The following is an 18,313-nucleotide window of genomic DNA, read 5'->3' as shown; positions in this document are numbered from 1 at the left end:
GCTGTTTTCCCCTTGGAGTTCAGGAAAGGGCTAGCTCTGCCTCTTCAGTTCACACTCATGGCATTTCTGATGGAAAAATTCCTGACTTGGATTACTCAAAGTTTGCCTTGTTCATGTCTTTGCAAAGGTTGAAGAAAGTTTTTAGGTGCTAGGGAAAGGCGGAGGGCTGACAATGTTGCTGAAACACAGTGCTTAGCCTAAGCCTTAGATAGTACAAAGTAACACCTTTTTCTGCTTGCTACAGCATGCTGCCAGCTACTTTGTTTTCTTGGTGTTGCTTGAACCAAATGTGGCTTTATTCTACTTCCAGAGGAATGCTTTTTGAACAAGCAGCATTGTTACATACCGGCACGTTTAGTTTCTCAAATGAGGAACTTTGGCTACCTCTATTCTTATCACCAAGTCTTCTGTGACCTTACAGATGGAGTCAGCACATCTACCTACAAGAGAGTGCCTTAGAGTTGCTGCAGGAGCAAGCTTGAATATCACAGAATCACAGAATTGTAGGGGTTGGAAGGGACCTCCAGAGATTGAGTCCAACCCCCAATATATGGTGTTTTTAGAGTGGCTCTGGGATTACAAAGACCGATTAACCAATTAGAAATGCTGATTCCATGTTAAAATAGGCTTAAATTTTAGTAGTGAGCTCACTGAAGCATCTATTGGCAGAATTTCAAGTTGTTTCATGTTTAGTTACATTTGAACTTCACGCATGCAAAATAACACTGAGAAAGTAAACCTGCTTTACTTGCCCCACTCCTTTTCCCTTCTCAGTCAGGATGCACATTTATCTCTGTGCCATATATATCCATATAATAAGGTTCCCAAAACTACTTGAGTTGCTGGCTAGAGGGAGCTATGTGATGTGCTACTGGTGGTGGAAGGAATTGAAAGGGGATGTTGGCCATATTTTTTTATTTCTTTTTGTACTTAATCGCATGCGGGCATAATGCTACTGAAAAAGAAGATGGCGCTTCAGGTTTAGTCATGCCCAGTGCTTATTGTAGTTTTATTTGGGATTCCAATAGCTTGCCAAACATGGCTGCCTATCTTTAGACAGTCTTCCCAGCAGCAAAGCAATCTGCCTGCCCCTGAGACACTAGCGTGGGGAGAGTTGATGTGCAGACAAATTATGTGTTGATCCCAAGTGGGCAAGGGGTGAGATGCCAGCCATGCAGCACAGGGATTGTTGCCAGGCAGGTGTCCCCAGACCTGGTGGCTACCCGGAATCGACATTCTTCTAATTTGCTCTCCTAAGTTACTAAGTGCCTGAGCAAAACTTGAATAGAAATGACATAGGTAGGAATGTAGTTCTGCTTAGCTTGGATTCATATGAGTGTAGGTGGGGAGGTTAATCAGGTGCTTCTGTGGTGTAAACTGTGTACAGGAAAATTCTGCTGGTGAAAGTTGTTACTTGCTTCTTGAGCTTTGGCTTCAAGAATAGCTAATAATTCAGAGAGTTAAAAAGTCCTCCAGAGAATGAGTGGTAGGATGAGGTAGGAAAAACAGAGCACTATGCTGGAGGCTGCTTTTCAACAAAAGTATCTTCTAATCTAGAGTTACAGTACGATGTTTAGACAAACAACATAAAAGTATAATTGCAATAGTGACTTGGAGTGATGATGGCCAGTTTTGCTTTCTCATTTTCTTTTAGCTTAGAGTTAACTTTGAATGTGCTTAGGGGATGTCATTACTGCACTGCGGTTCAGAATGAGGCTTGCATTTCAATACAAGCTTAAGACTGTTTATTTAAGCATCACACAGCATATTCTTACCATACTGTAAGAATTTCCTGGTAATTGTGTTGGTTAATTTATGGCCAACTGCATAGAAGAATGACCTTTTTCTGAAGAGGTACTTAGTGAATTTAATTTCTTTTCTATTGTTTTAGTAAATAAACTTCCAGACTTAGCAATATGAAAAGTGGCCTCCTTGCACAGTAATGTAAAATGTCATTAAAACTATATAGGAAGCCTATAAGGTAGTACTTTTTGATTCTTAAATTTGGAGTAGTTATAAATCCTTGCCATCTGGATGCTGGTAATGTTTGTCGTTAAGTGGAGATGTCTGTACGTGTATTCAGGAGGCCTAGGATCTGTAATAAGTTCAAAGCCCATGCATTACATACAGTTCAACCCTTAGCACATCCTTTGGTACTATTAAGCTGAAAATAATATAGAACAAATCTAGGAAAATGGCATAGAACAAATCTGGGAGTCTGTTGCTTTCAAAAAGCAGCAGTGAGTTGTAGGTGATACTAAGCATGGCGGTGTGAAGTAAAACATTTGCTGTACTGGTCGGTGCCTCGGATGGGAGCACAGATGAGACCCTTGTCTCAAAGGCCTCCACGCTCATTGGCAGCAGTGAGCAGGCAGCTCCAGCCGGGCCTCCTGCGCTGACCGTGGTGCTGAAGGGCAGAGATTGGCACTCGGGGCAGCTGCCCCCATGCATGGTTGGCTGGGTCAGCCTCCCACTGGAGATGAGTGGGGGGGAGATGAGCTATCTGGTGATGTGGATCTGGGGCACAGCTATCTCCTTCCTCTCCCTCTGGTGAAACATTCCGAAGTCCCAAAGTCGTCTTGAGGAATCTTTGCCAAGCAGATGGCAGATCCTTGTTACAGGAGTGTCAAACAGAGTGTGCTTTATAAAGACGTGCTGCGTTCCTGCCATGTCTCGTGTAAACCTACTGAAGATTTGGAATACAGTTGACATGTGTCCTCTAAGCATAGAAAAATGGGTATCTATAAGAATTACTGCGCAGATGTGCAATTGCTTGCTTGGAAATTGCGTCTCTTCTAAGATTTGCTTTGGGACTCGGAATTGAGTCTTTTAATAGGAGAGACAGTGTAACCTGCATTACCTTATCACTAGACCTGCATTTCTGTCCTAGATGTTTTTACCTGTGTACAGTGGAGAAAATCTTGTTTCCTTCTGCTTATTGGTGTGAAGGACTGAATGTGTTCAGGATGAGTTGTGTGGAAAGCAAGGGTCACTGATCCTTGTTCAGAGCAAGTGTTTCCAGGACTTCAGTTTCTACAACTGTAGACTGTGGGTTGCAGATTTAGCTAGTAGTACTAGTAGCAGTGCTTTTTTTTTTTATTGTTCATCTTGTGTCTTCTTCCAGTAAGTTGGTCTCTATTTATGTGTAAAAAGTCATAACATAAAACACCTTGTAAGAGATCTCTACAATAATAAGCAGCTAATAGGGAAAACGGAATCCTCATTCTAATAGAAAAATGAAGTCAGAGATTAAGCTTCCAAGAAACTCTTGCTTTTTTTATGTCCTTGGTAATAACAAGTAATAACAGTAAAGGTCAAGATAGCTCTATCGTCCTGAATCGTGCTGTTTCTTGTTTCGAATGGTGAACACTGCTGAGACTCAGATCAGATACATCTGATAAAGAGGACAGAACCAACTTGTTTATTTCCAGAATGGATCAGAGAACTTATTTCTGGTCCTTCCTCTTTTATAAAAGGCAGGTATTTATTTACATGGTCTGATGGAAATTAATGTGTTAGAACAGTTACTACCTTTCCTTCCTCTTTTGTGTGCTGATTGCACAAGATCTTAGTACAGAATGTGAGGGGAATTGAATGATAAAAGATTATACTGTTGCAAAAAGAGCAGAAAGAGTTTCAGCCTGCTCCTAGTTACCTGTTGCCGCTCCCTTCCACAGTGAGCTGCTGTGTGGGAATAGCAGGGTGAACTGAGATTAAGCTGCTTCCTGCTCTTGGTATAGTTTAGAGAGTTTATTTTTCCTTACTAGGTGACTGAATCTGAGGTCTGTGGATATATTGCCTTAGTGAACAGTTGGTTAATTAAGGAATAAAGTTGTAAATCTTAAATGTTTAAAAGTATTATTGTGCAAGGATATTGTTTATTGTATAATATTATGATGATGCAGTGGGAATAGAAATGTCACATGATTTGGTCAAATCATTTGCTTTGCCTAGCAGTCCATTCTGAAGAAAATGAGAGAAATCAAGAATCTCATTGATAGCCTTACACTGAAGAGAGCATGCTGAAAATATTTAAATGGATAAGAATAGTTCTGTACCAGGCTATTTTGTGTATTTGAGCTCTTCTGTTTTTAAATATGCGCAGCTAATTTGGAAATGCATTGAGAACACATTTTCATTTGGCAGAGGGAGTAGTTGCAATGACCAAAAATCACTGATAATAACAACCAACAAGAATCCATCACTATCCTCAGCTAATGAAAACCTTGGTTTATACAGTGATGGTAGAAGCATTAAAGCACTCACACGTGGAAGAGAAGTTAGTTGGCTAGGGTTGGAAGCTGTTTTCCACTTTCTGTCTCTTTCATTAAGACACCATTCATTTATTAATTTGGAGAACAAAAGTAGATTTGATGTTGAATGGACAGTGATAGCATCAGATGCTGTCTATCACTTCTTGTTCATTGTTAGGATTCTTCATCTGGTGCGGCATGCATGTTGATTATAATGTTGTGATCAGTGATTGAATAGCTGTGACATGTCACTGAGAGTGAAAGGTAGTATGTTCTTGGGTTCAAGATCAGATAAGCAGGGCAGACAAGGAGAGCAGAACACTGTAGGAGAAGATGTGGTAGATCATCATGTGTTTCTGCAGTACTGCAGTTCAATAATTTGGCCAGCTAAAGGCAGATAGGAAAAGGCTAAGCCCTGAATAGAATAATCAGCTTTTCCTTCCAGAACATGCTTGTCAAGGATAGACAGAAGAGAATTGAATATAAAAAGGCAGATATAAGCAGGCCCTTACAGAACACAGGACTATTCAAGCAAACCTTGAAATCTGTCTTAGTCTGCAGGAGAAATACTGCTTCTGTAAGCAGGGACTCTTGCACAGATTATGGAAAACATGGTTTAATTGCTAAATGAACAGGAATATACTGCTTAGTAGATCAGGAGATTTTTACCAGTAAAGGCTGGAAAACCATGCAAGATCTGGATGCTCTTGTATCTTTGGGCAGTTCTCTATAGAAAGCTACTTTAAGACTTCACAGCATGCTTGGTCATAAAATAAATGGGGATGCTAAACATTTTTTAAATATCATACCTTTCTTGATGTTTTGGTAAGAAATGTCTGAATTATTCTAATTACCAGTAGAATGCAACCTGTTCTGAGAGATGGACTAAAACTCAGTTAGCAGTAGTGAAAGCTGCAGCAGTTTGGGTCTTACCTGGAGGAATTTACAGAGCTGCAGTTCAGTCCTGTACCAGACTGTAATGCCAGTATGATGGCATTGTACATTAGATGTGTTAAGTCCGTGGGAGCTATGCTGAGTACTGTTTCTTAACACAGCACCTTCAGAAACAAAAAAATAGCCTATGTTTCACCATAGTCAATCAGTAGTTATCAAACTACTTTCAGGGAAGTATAGCTATCTGAAGGGTGTAACAAGACTGCCTAAACTTTGACTTTAGCTGATGACACCAACCACATTCAGAGTGACTCTGAGGAAAGCAGGGCTGTCACTTGGTAAAAGCTTGCTTCCTGTTTTTGCTTAACGTTTTGAGAACTCCTTCCTCAAAATTAATTAAAACCTACTTATTTCATAAGTTGATGGATAGTTAGCAGAAGGAAGAAAAAGTTATGCAGAAGGATGACAGGAAAGAAAGAGAACCCTTCCAAAGATGTGTCCAGAACTATTTTCCATTTCAAAAAAGTCTGGTTAGGTTCAGGTGACTTTATAAGTCTGAGGAAGGAGATATTGCTAGTTCTTGAACCTGCAGGACCTCTGAATTGTTTGGGATCACTGCTGGGAGCTCACGGAACAGTTTGAGTCCTCCCATTGTAAACAGCACAGCATAATCAAGTGACTAAGAAGTGAGAGCCAACCCACCACCAACTCACCCTAAAATAAAGTTATCTTTGATTGAGAGAGATATATATATACGATATCATTATATATATATATATGAGATATATATATGTGGAGAATAGGAAAAAATGGTTATATTTTCCATATGGTCTTTGTTCGAACTTGTTTTTCCTAGGGATCATACAGACTCAAAGAAGCTCTTCTGAATCCATATCTAAAGGTTTTAAATATTCCTTTTACAGATACTTAGAAGAACATGGTGAACACATTTAAATTTCAGTGCATGTGATTACCATGTAAGTTCTTCTGACCGATCAGAGTTGCGAGCAATAGTGGTTGAATGTCATAGATGAAATTCTGTGGTCATAATAGTTGTTACATATTCTTGCTGTTTCCTGGTATTTAATAAAACTAGTGGAATTTAAATGAATCATGTTAAACTGCTCTTATTTTAGCATAAAATTAAGATAACTTGTTGACTTAGCATTGTTGTTCCAAAGAGTATAACATTAGCCAAGAAACCAGCACAACTCATAGATGTATTCTGTAGGAAAGGGTTCGCCATAAATTGTTATCTGTTGCTGTGATACTATCAGAGAAGATCAAATGTAGGATAAGCACTGCACAAGTCATCAAAGAGATCAAGTAACGTATATAGCTAAGGGATGGAAATAATTGTGGCTTTGGTAGAGAACAAGGGAGGGAGGTTCTTGACTTGAAGAGCAGCCTCAGAAATGCTGTACACTAGAGAACAAAATGGTGGTAGATAAGGAACCTTGATGGTGGAGGAAAAGGTGACAACCTTACAGCCACTTAGGCAGGAAGGAAAAGGCATCCTAGTTAAAATGCTGTCAAAAGTTATTGTAGGAATCTTTACAGGTTTGTTGCTGTTTGGTATTTTAGCAAGATTCCTCCTTCTTCTTGTACAGTAGTCTAGATAGCATTGATTAGTTTGATGGCTCTTCAGCTCTGCAGAGAAGGACCTGGGAGTCCTGGTGGTGGATGACAGATAGGCCATGAACCAGCAGTGTGCCCTGGTGGCCAAGAAGGCTGATGGGATCCTGGGGTGCATTGAAAGGACTGTGGCCAGCAGGACAAAGGAGGTGATCCTCCCCCTCTACTCTGCCCTGCTAAGGCCTCACCTGGTGTACTGTATCCATTTCTTTGCTCCCCAGTACAAAAAAAAAGACAGGGATTTCCTGGTGAGAGTCCAGCAGAGGGCCAGAAAGATGATGAAGGGCCTGGAGCATCTCTCTTATGAGGAAAGACTGAGTGACCTGGATCTGTTCAGCCTTGAGAAAAGAAGATGGGAGTTGATGTTATTAATGTTTATAAATATCTTAAGTGTGGGAGTTAAGGGGGCATGGCCAACCTGTCTGTGGGGACAGGACAAGGAGAAATGGCCATAAACTCAAGAAATTCAAGAAATTCAAGACCCATCTGGACGCCTACCTGTGCAGCCTGCTGTAGGGAGCTTGCTTTGCAGGAGGGTTGGACTTGATGATCTGCAGAGGTCCCTTCCAATCCCTGTAATTCTGAGATTTCTCTTAAAAAAAAAAAAAAAAAAAAAAAAAAAAAAGTGACTGTTATGAATGCTTTTAATAGTGATTTTTTTTTTCATTGCATCAGAGCAACAGGTAACAACACAGTTGTCTTAATTTCCCAAATCACCCCAGATTCCTGCCAGCAGTTTGTTTCGCTTGTGTACTTATGCAGATCTATTATGTCCATTCTTGTCTTCTCTTAGCACAAGAGATGAAACAGAAGATAAACCACTCATGCCTACAGCAGCACTCCCTAGTTGCCTAACTGCCTATTCTTCTTCTAGAGGCACCTTTTACTCCATCTCACACTGTGGGAAGTGCCTTAGTGAATAGAATAGCTTTATATCAATGTTCTCAGGGTCAGCAAATGGAGTTTGGCATGCAGACAGAACAGAGAGAATTTTCCAGCCAGCGCTGAATCACCACTGAAATTGCCCTGCCAGTTAAAGTCAAATATGGGAGAGTAATCTTAACTCTCTGGTTGATTAGCTTTTTGTTGTTGTTGTTGTTTTTAATTATTGCTATTATTAAATTGTTTGAGTAGCAAAGAATTTCAAGCAATTTCAGGAGAAGTGAATTGCCCCATTAATTTCACTAGGTGCCAGCTTGGACTTGGAGGTCATACTTGCTAAAATGAGTTAAATTTTGCTGCTTTTCAGTGCCAGAAAGTAGTGGGAAAATGCCTTAAGAAAAACTGTGGAGACCATTCTAGAGCTCTTGTTTTTGGTGATCTTTTAACAATATGTGCCAGGTCTGATAGTAGCAGTGGTCAAGTTCCTTGGCTTCAGAAAGATGAAGCCTGTTTTCGGAATCTGGGCTGCTTCATCCAGTGATGTTTGTGGCACACGACGCTTTATGGCATTTGAGTGCCAATTCTACAAATGTAACAACTAGGTGTCAGCTTTGAGAGGAAGTAGTTTTTTTGTGTGTCTTTGCATCATATAAATGCCCTCATGTTGTGAGCTTAGGTAACTTCAGTTGATTGCTCATATACTTAAGTGTGAGAAGAAATACTACATGGCTAATTATAACCACTTTTAATTAGATCTTGCAGTAACTTCTACAATATGTTTTAGAAAAGATACAACAAGGATAGAGATGTATCTAATTGGAAGGGAAGAGAAAAGAAAGGTGGAGAAAAGTAGTATTTAGGTGTTGAGTACCACAGGAATTTGATATGAATGGTATGCTCAAAAGATAAGAGGCTGGCTAATTATTTACAACCCAGAATGTATTGTTTATGTCCAGCCTTTCCTGCAGAATCATATATGTGCCCTGCTTAATAATGAGGAGCATATCAATGCAAGACATCTACAGTCTGCCCAGCTTGAAAGTTCCCATGCATTCCCTGGAGATGAGGTCTGAAAGGGCAGAATCACTGACATTATAGAGAACAGGGAGGCCTGCAGCTTTCCTAGTTAAATTCTTTTAGGTTGAGTTGAAAAGAAAAGTCATTTCTTGCAGATCATTTTCATGACTACTTTCCCCTGCCCTCATCCCTCCATCTGCAAAGCTAAGGCCCTCTGCACCGCAATTAGCAGGACACTGCCTGAACCAAGGATTGAGCACCAGGTGAGAAGGTGTGGCTAACCCAGGGAGCCCAGATGTAAGCAATGCACTGGAATGACTGGAAGGGGTGAAGCCTCAGTTAAGGATTAGCAGCTGAGGGAGCAGCATCTCTCTGGATAGAGTTCACACTTTTCTTGAGCTGTTATTGGAAGAGGTGAGCCAATTTTTCTTCTTCATTACTTGATATTGCTCTGCTGTGCCGAAATCCCATTTGAAGGTGCTGTTATCACCCTTTGCCATATGCCCTCTTAACTAAATATATTGCTACCAGATTCCCTGGTAGTCTGAAAGGCTCCTTCTGCTCATACCTTTGCGGTAATGCTGTAAGAACTAGAAAGAGAATTTCTTGCCAGGATGTGAGCAGGATTTAAGCTTCCTTTTTATCCTACTTCTGTGCCAGCAGTTGGGAAGTTAGAACAAAATGTGGTTCAAGCATTGGTCACATTCTTTCATGGTGGAAGGGAGGTGGGAGAGGATAGATGACTCTAGTGGGAAGATACCAATCTTGGTGTATGTCTTTTTTTGGTTGTTTTTTTTTTTTTTTTTTTTTTTTTTTTTTCATACTTACAAGCAAAGGTCTACTGAACCAGCAAGATGGACTGATAGCTATTTAAATAGCATTTGGGTGCACTGAGATTTTTCTAAGATTGAAATGTTTACTCAATGTAAGTAACTTTTTGTCATTCAAGAATATGATGCATGTGGCCTTTGAGTCTGGTGCTGTTTTGTAACTGAAATACAGAATGTTATATGTCTTGTTGGTAGGAAGCATATAGATTCAGCGCTTAAACCTTCCTACAGAGCTACACACAAAGAAGTATTGAAATGCATAAACCTGTAAGTTTTCTGCTGACACTTGAGAATTTTGTAAAGTAGCTTGCAAAGCAGGAGTTTATAACAAAATTCTTGGTTGCACAAGAGTGTGAACTGTTTCAGATTGCTTTGCTATATCCTGAATGTGAAAAAAAAGCTGTGGTACAAAATGGCCTCACAAAACTATCACAAATTAAAAATCTGCTTTAACAGCATGCTCTTAATGTGGCCACTGTAGCATTAGCAACAGAGTGAGCAGTATTATCCTATGAAAGGCAGGTCTCAGACACAACTGGCCGTGTTGCGATATGTAGTCTCCTGTGTTTTTTCTATCTGTGATTCTCATTATCACAAAGCAAATAATTAAAAAATATAGAAGTATCTAAGTGGATGATTTACCTTTGTTGTTGGTTAAGGTGCATTGTAATCCATAGTTTGCTGAGTGTCAAAAGAGGGATGAATGGAAGATAAATAGAAATCTCAGAAGACAGAAATTTCAAAGAGCTTTCAGGAGGTGAAATAACTTTCTGCAATACTTGGTGATGCGTTCTGGCAGACAGAAAGCTGACTGGAATAAAGTTAGGGGCTCTTTAGGGGATTTTTTTTTTTTTTTTTGTGAGAATCAAGTTCCTATACATGAGAAAGAGCATGTTGTTTTATTCTTCCTTGTCTTTGTTTCCTTTCGTTTCTCTCCCCTGTTGAGAATGAATTTGTCTATGACCTCCTCAAGTCAGGGGTTCTACCATCAAAGGCACAACAAGACTATAAGTTCAAGTATGGCAGTCCAATAATAGTCTAACAAATAACAATAATGCATTTGCAGTCTCCCTGGTGGCCAGAGCCTTGTGTCTGCCCAGCTTAATTTTTTAAATCGGTTCTTTCCTCCTCCTCTTGGAAAAGCAAGTTCAAAAGTTTTCAAGATCAGTTTTTATATTTTAACTTGATGCATTAGGTTTGTCAAATTGTGTTTGTTTGCTGGTTACTGTAGCTTGTTTAAAATCTTTAGAGCTGATAAAAATGCTTTTGCTTTTGACTTTAGAGGGAAAAAAAAGCATTAGTTTTTAATTTTTTTGCTATTTAGTGCCTCAGACTCTATATTTTTTAAAAACTCAATAAAGAGAGGAGAGAATGTTAAGAGGAAAAAATATTCAAGGAGCTCATTAAGCAATCCTTCAACTTGTAAATTTATCAACAACTTCAAACATTCCTGAAAATAAACCTGCACTTTCTAAGGATATGCCCCACTTTTTCTTTCAGAAGGTCTGAAGTGTATGGCGAAGAATACTCTCCCTTCACTTCAGGATCTTTGTACTTTTTTGCTCGTTAATTCTCAGACTGACCTGAAGGGCCGTTCTTCTTGCTGTTTGTATAATGGAAATTAAGGAACAGAAGTTAAAGAAACTTTGCTAGCATTTCTAAGTAATTCAGCAACGTTTTCTGAAATTCAAGGCAGGACCTCTGTAAAATCCTGGTCCCACTAGCAAAACAACTGAGAGGGGCAAGCTTTCTGCACTTTTCTGTCAATGCAATTAAATGAATTTCTTTCTTCTGTGGTTCTCAAAAGGCCGCATAAAAGGAGTCATGGATCGGTATCCCAGTTTAACGGATGGGGACACTCAGGCTGCATATAAAAACCTTGTATTGTTCAAGTCACTTTAGCAACATGGTGGCATCCTCGGGAATAAAATGCATGTTCTTTGCACTCCAGCTAAGTGCCCTAGCCGCTAGGTGCCTCTGCCATCCTCTGCTGCGTGGCACTTGTGAAGGCAGCTTGCTATCTCTAGATAGGATCTGAGAGGAGTATGTGAAGTGGTGGTAGCATGCTAGCTGGGCAAGTGTCACTTTCATTGGCGTGTTACGTTGCACTGCCTGCGTGTAATCTGAGATAATGGAAGTAGAGGGAAGCAATGTTTGCAATATGATAGAAGAGCCGGTGGGGTGAGGACAACGCTTTTCTATAAATACGAGCTGCTGAAGTGAGCTAGGTAGTGCAACACCTATTGCAAATAGGGATGTTTTTTTTCTGAAGGGCTGGGACAAGTAGCCTCCTAGTAAGCAGAAGCTGGGGCTTACAGTGTGGATATTCCTCTTCTGTTTTTTTCCTTGAGCTCTATTTTCCCTTCCTTTCTTCAGCAAAACTAATCTTGGGCCATTTTCATCCCTGCTTTCTCTCCTGCCTATTGTTCCCTTGTCTCTTCTTCACTGCTGTGGTGGAACTGAGTGAGGATTTTGAGTAATCTCCACAGGTCTAAGACTGAACCCTTCCAGGTCATTTTAAGTTAACTGTTTCTGATCCAGCTGGACTGATGGCAGGCCCTCTATGAAGTTTTCAATAACCATTTCTCTGATACTGACCAAAAATCAGAGGAATATAGTATGTTGATAAAATGTGCAGTATGAGTCTTCATTCTGACAAAGTATATGTGGAATCGTAGAACTGTTCAAGTTGGAAGGGGCTGTTAAAAGTCACCTACTCTAAGTCCCCTTCAATGAACAGCTAGATCAGGCTGCTCAGTGCCCCATCCAGCCTGACCTTGAATGTCTCTAGGGATGAGGGATTCACTACCTCTCTGGAAAACCTGTTTCAGTGCTTCACTATGCTTACAGTCAAACAAACAAAAAAAACCTACCACCTTTTTTCTTATGTCCAATCTGAATCTCCCTTCTTTTAATTTGAACCATTTCCCCTATCACAACAGACCCTGCTAAAGAGTTGTCAACAGTTGACAGGCTGGTTCTGCCCAGTTCTGTGACTAAATGGGGCAAGGGGACACATATGGACCCATGCCCTGGGGAAGTGAAAAGGGTAAGGAGATGGGCCTAAAAGCAAAACAGTGGCAATGATCTGAGTTAATTATTACTTAATCTATAGTTAATTTACTATAAAATACATTGGAATGCAGGATAAAACAATATAATTGCAATTGAAGGCTAATAAATCATAGAATGGCCTTGGTTGAAAAGGACCACAATGATCATCTATTTTTAACCTGTTATGTGCATGGAACACGAGCATTAACTCTTTAGCTTCCAGTGCACTATTTGATGTTGGATGTGAAATACTGAAAACAAAAGTCATAAAACCGTGACAAGAGTCTTTCCTCTTCCTTTTATATTCCCCCCTTTAGATACTGAAAGGCCACTCTGAGGTCTCCCCGGAACCTTCTCTTCTTCAGGCTGAACAGTGCCAGCTCTTTCACTGACATCAGCCCTAGGTTAACATTCCCATGGAAGGTGTTTCCTTGGATCATTTCTGTGGCTCTCTGGACATGCTCCAACAGGTTCTTTTCTCCTGTTCTGAGGACTTCGCATCTGGATGCAGTACTCCAGGTGAGGTCTCACCAGTAGAGGGTTAGGGTCACCTTCTTCAACCTGCTTGCTAACCGTGCTTTTGATGCAGCCCAGGATACAGTTGGCTTTCTGGGCTGTGAGGGTGCATTGCTGGCTCACGGCTGGAGCTTTTCATCTATTAGAACTCCCAAGTCCTTTTTGGCTGTGATCCATTCTTTAGTTTCCTAGCTTGCTTTGATAGCAGAGATTGCTGTGAATCAGGTGCAAGACCTTGCACTTGGCTTTGTTGAACCTAAAGTGGTTTTCCTGCTTCTGAGAGGATCTGCTCCGTGATCTTTCCCTGCCCAGAAGTGAGGCTGACACACTGGTAGTTCCCTGGGTTGTCCTTTCTACATTTTTTAAAAATAGGAGTGACATTGCCTTTTTTCTAGTCACCAGGTACTTCACCTGACCACCATGATTTTTCAAGCATCCTTGAGAGTGGCTTGATGACTACATCAGCCAATTCCTCAGGTGCTGGAGTGCATGCAAACTAGTAGCTGTATAACCTGCGGATATAATTATGCTTTTTAAAGAGATTCATGCTGCTACCTGGACTACAGGCAAAACAGGATGATTATTATTATTATAATTTTTTTAGATGTCTCAGAACAAATGTATTTGGGACTGAATTGTGGCTCTTCCAAGAGAGAGTGCTGCCTTTTGTAGAGATTCAGAAGGCAGGAAGCCAAAGTTAGTAGAATGGGATGGGACCAGCCTGAGAAATGATCTTACTGCAGCCTGTCATTCTTGTGAGGTCCCCAAGCCCTCCAGTAGGGAGCCCAGAAGTTTGGCAAGGAGGGGTGGTGCAAACAGCTTCCTTCTCTGTGCTTGAAGAGGGCCTTTCAGAAAGGAGGCAGAGCTGGGTATGGAGCACACACTAGAGGCTAGCACTGCTTGGTCCCTAAGGGCTGAGTGTGAGCAACCTGCTCTCATCTTCAATTTTCTGGCTTCTCTGCAGTGGGAATGATGGACCTTTGGTGTTGAAAAGAGGAGAAATAAAGTCATTTTCAAAGGCAAGTAACCAAGAGAGGGGAACTACTTTTCCTGACGTGTGCTGTGGCTTAACACAGGCAGCTGTGAAAGTTTACCTGCATATTTAGAAAAAGGAGTGCTTAGTGGTGGTACTTCTCACTTGTAGGGGAGAAAGAAAGACTGAAAGCAATGTTCTTGAATTTACATAATTTGCAGCTCTACCTTGACTTTCCAATGCATCTTTTCATGATCAAATGGCTCATCCAGAATGCATTCCTGCCACAGCTTTACAACTATTTCCTGGCGCTTGCTATTTTCCTTGCCTCAGCAGTGGCAGGTTTTATATGCCCTGTGCTGCAAAGCAGGCTCTCAAGAGATGGAATTGGTTTTCACTTAACCTTTGTATGTTATTCTGTGATTTATCTTTAAAGATGCATCCCAAGTGCTCAGTGCTGCAACGTGCTGCAGTATGTACTACTACTTCTCTGAAAATAGTTCTAGCTGTAGCAACTAGAAACGTACATTTTAATACACAGTTAAAAATAGCTTTGTTTGGCTTAAAGCACTCTCCCCTACCTGGTATTAATTTCCATGGAGCTGAAGCATTAGAAATTCTCTTGTTTTTTTTTTTTTATGATGGCTGCAGACTGAATTTGGAATAGTACCTCTTCCAAGCAGTTTAATGACATCAACAGTAAGTTTCTTCCAATATACTGAAATCCTTATAATGTTATGTCTTAAAGGAGAGATAAATAACGAGTCCTCTTTGGTGTTCTTCTGTTGTTGGTGTTTTTTTTTTTTTAACTTTTTTTCTCCTTTCTTTTATGTTTGAGCTGAATACAATTCAATTCTTTATTAGGTGTTCTTGGACTGTTAAAAGTATTGCTTTGGCTTTCTTCCTAAGTAAAGTTAATATCAGAGTGCCATTGCAGCTTTGCAACGGGGGGTAAAAACAACAGCAATAGAATAACCTGACAGACTGTTATCAGGCTGATGTTATGCGTTCAGGTTGTATCAGACTTGTATGTTGTCAGATAGCTTGGTGGTACCAATTTCTTTTGGACTAGGCATGAAAGCAGTCATGTTTCTGTTTCATAAACCAGAATACATCACAACACTTGGTAATAGAGCTGGCTGCAGGATGATAGATGCTATCTAGTCAGTCTTGAGCAGTGTTCCATAAAATGCAGTAGATCTTGTATTGGTAGGGTGAGTTTGTGCACTCTGGTGCTTGTGCAGTACTTGCTGCTGTAGCGCTCCCCAAAATCAGGCTTGCTGTTTTCTGACACCACAGTTTCTATTCCTCTCTTATGTAGTGTTGATAAGTCTGGCAGGTTACTTGGAGAGTGCTAGATGTGATGATGTAGTGGAGGTGGTTTTGGAAACCTTGTTGAAGGTTAAGAGCTACATTGGAGTTGAGATAAGTATAAGGATCCTGGTAAACTTCTGTTACATCAGTAGGCTTTGGGGTATTACAAATACTTCTGTGAAGCTACACTGTGCATCTGCGCTTGAAAAGGAGTTGGAACTTTTGGCTCAGAATGTTTTTGGTTACGGAAGTGAGGTAACAGGAGGGTTGGGAGTGTCTGCAGATAAGGGACAACAAAAGTACCGCAGTAACAAAGAGGGAAAGCAGTCTGAAGATGATAGGCTTGGAGATAGATAAGGTGATCCTGTGAGTTTGAAAGAACAGCTTTTCTGCATAAGGTACAATCTGACAGGCACTTGAAAGTAGCAAGCACAAAAGCTGTTCCTTTTGTTTGATTCCACCACTGCCTAATGGAACAATATGTTGCGTGGCTCTAAAAACAAAAGCCTTGTTGCAGTGTTCAAACTTGTTGGATTTTTTTCTAACTGTGGAAATTATTTGTCGATTAACTTCTGAGGTAAAAAATTAAAAATAAAAAAACCAACATTTTCTGCAATATTATTTTTGTTATTTATTATCATTCAAATCACAGCTTTAAAGTTTCAGTTTTAAAATGTTTCCCCTACTTCCTAAAATTTCTAGCAAAATGATAACAAGAAAATCTAAGCATTGTAAAGAGTTAATTATGGATGGAAAAAATCTCCAAACCTTAACTGGAAGCTAATAATGAGTTTCCATTGCCTCGAAGTGTGCTGGGATGCACTACAGAGGAAACTGGGTGAGGCACTAGAGTGAAGTTAAAGCTGGTTTTGTTCCATCCATGCTGCAGATGAATGTCAGTGCCTCTCTGTACCTCCATCTATAAATCTGAGGATAGCACCTCCTTTGCATGCCTGGCCCACTTAGATACTAAGCGTTTTGGAGCAGAGGCTGTCTGTAAGTCTTTGTACAGCACAGCAGGGTCTCAGAGCAGAGTGCTGGCAAGCTCTGTACAGTAATATCCAAATGCTACAGACAAAGCTGTTACTACAGCAACTTTTGTTTTTAAAAGGACTTCAGCCATACATTATCTGAGGTATTCATGCTGGAAATTATACTATTTCCAGAAAACCTATGGTGTCTAAGATGGAGGAGAGATTGGATTTCCTTGGGAACAGCTTTCAGGTTCTCTATCGTATCTCTTACACTTGCCTTAAAAATTAAAACAAACGTGCTCTGTTTGTCTGTCTGTCTCCTCGGAGAACTATCTGCCAAGTAAAGTACATGGTGGATTTAGGTAGAAGTGGAAATAAGGTGTGCTTCATGCTCAGAGAAAGCTGTCTGCAAGGAGTTAATATACGTAGTCATCTCTCTCTGTCTGTGATACAGTTTTTGTGCGGGCACTCCTTATGTTTTAAGACAGTAGTCAAGTACTTGTTTTTGGATACAAAACCAGGATTAAGGCAATATAGATGCGGTGCAGGATAGTAAATCTTTACACACCAAACAGGAAGGAGTGCTGTGGAGTTGATCTCTGAACCCAGAAGGTGCAGATGTGTTCAGTGCTTACAGACATCAAGAAAGTAGGGAGGCTCTGTTCTTCCTGCTGTTTAAATTGCTTGTGCTAAGACTCTGAGGAGGTGGTCTGGTGCCTTACCTTACCAGGAATAGGATTGGTGGTTCCTGATGGCAGAATGGCCTCTGAGGCAATTCTTCCTCAGGAATGGGGCTAGCAAGATTCGCTCTCTGGCTCTCTATCCTGACTCCATTGCTTTCTCTTTTTTTTTTTTTTTTTTTTTTTTAATTAATTTTTGTTTTGGTGTCAGATGATCTGATCATCTTCTGGATCTGGATTCAACTTTTTCCCCTCAGCACACTGCATTAATTATCATCTATATTTCTTGGCAACTTGAAGCAGACTCTGATCTTGTCTGTGTCCATATACATATGTGGGCATGTAGTGGTAAGGTGATGGGGTACCAGGATAGGGTTGTAGATAGGGCTCAGATAGAAGCGAGTTTAGCTGGTTTGTATATGTTTCCAGGAGCAATACATGAGGGAAGGGATTAAGTGAAGTGAGTGCAGTGAAAGGGTCAGGTGGCTGTGGAAAACTTCCCAGAGGCAAGAGAGAAGGCCGGACCATCTTCAGTCAGCCCCAAGATGGGAAGTTTGGACCACAGACAGAAAGCTGACACATATTAGTTTCAATGTCAGTAGATGTAGGGCTCAGCTTACACATAAGGGAAATGCAAGATAAATTGTAGTAGTGGGATATATGTATTTGTTCCAGACCCCGTGCCCTATTTCCTGGCAGCAGAAAGATTAAGTTTTTGCAATGTTGCACCTACTTTTTGAGCTTACTCGAATGCTGGCTGGCATCGCTGCTCTTGCCTGGCTCTCAGTGGCTTTAATAGAGACACTCCCACAGTTGATTGGTCAAAAGAAGCAAAATGTCACAGGGGAAGACTATTTTGATCCTTTTCAGTGGGGGGGGGGGGGGGGGGGGGCAGAGGGGAGGGAAGCAGGGGGCCAGAATAAATGCCGTAACAGACCTGAAGTTTAAAAAGTGTTGCTCTGAGCAAGGACAATGCTTCCTGGGCTCTGGCTCTCTTTGAGCTGGAGTGAATGTGGAAGGTGAACCACTGTGAACGACCCTTTTTACTCTTGCTAAAAGAACCCAATGGAACAGCTGGAAGTGTGGGTGGACTGGAGGTAGGTCTGTGCAGCCTTAGGATTGTATGCTGAGAGGCAGCATCCCTTGGGACTCAGAACTCCCAATGCTTCCTTTTCCTTCCATGGCAGATTAGTATTTCACAGTCTCCCTTGCTGATACAAGATATGGGCTGCACAAGACTCTCTCAGGTGTAAGATCTTTTGCTCCAGATTATGACGTTTTAATGCAGCAG

At 40.8% G+C, this 18,313-nt stretch overlaps 1 protein-coding gene across 5 annotated transcripts in view; it reads left to right on the top strand.

The window, feature by feature from the left end:
• SLC4A4 (solute carrier family 4 member 4) overlaps positions 1–18,313 on the top strand; it is a 231,487-nt gene that overhangs the window by 16,478 nt on the left and 196,696 nt on the right. Inside the window, exon 1 of one of the 5 annotated variants that reach the window (XM_052683192.1) lies at positions 18,009–18,119. The exons of 2 other annotated variants lie outside the window; for them this stretch is intronic. In XM_052683192.1, coding sequence (XP_052539152.1) covers positions 18,088–18,119 — 32 coding nt within the window. In that variant the 5' untranslated portion in view covers positions 18,009–18,087. Of the gene's footprint in view, positions 1–18,008; positions 18,120–18,313 lie in introns of those variants that run through there. 2 more of the 5 variants (XM_052683187.1, XM_052683193.1) reach the window with 2 other exon arrangements.

This window comes from Tympanuchus pallidicinctus, unplaced genomic scaffold (assembly GCF_026119805.1).
Source record: "Tympanuchus pallidicinctus isolate F22 unplaced genomic scaffold, pur_lepc_1.0 scaffold2, whole genome shotgun sequence".
NCBI lineage: Eukaryota > Metazoa > Chordata > Aves > Galliformes > Phasianidae > Tympanuchus > Tympanuchus pallidicinctus.
The sequence above is the reverse complement of the archived record's forward strand: the minus strand, read 5'-3'. Positions and strand labels throughout refer to the sequence as shown.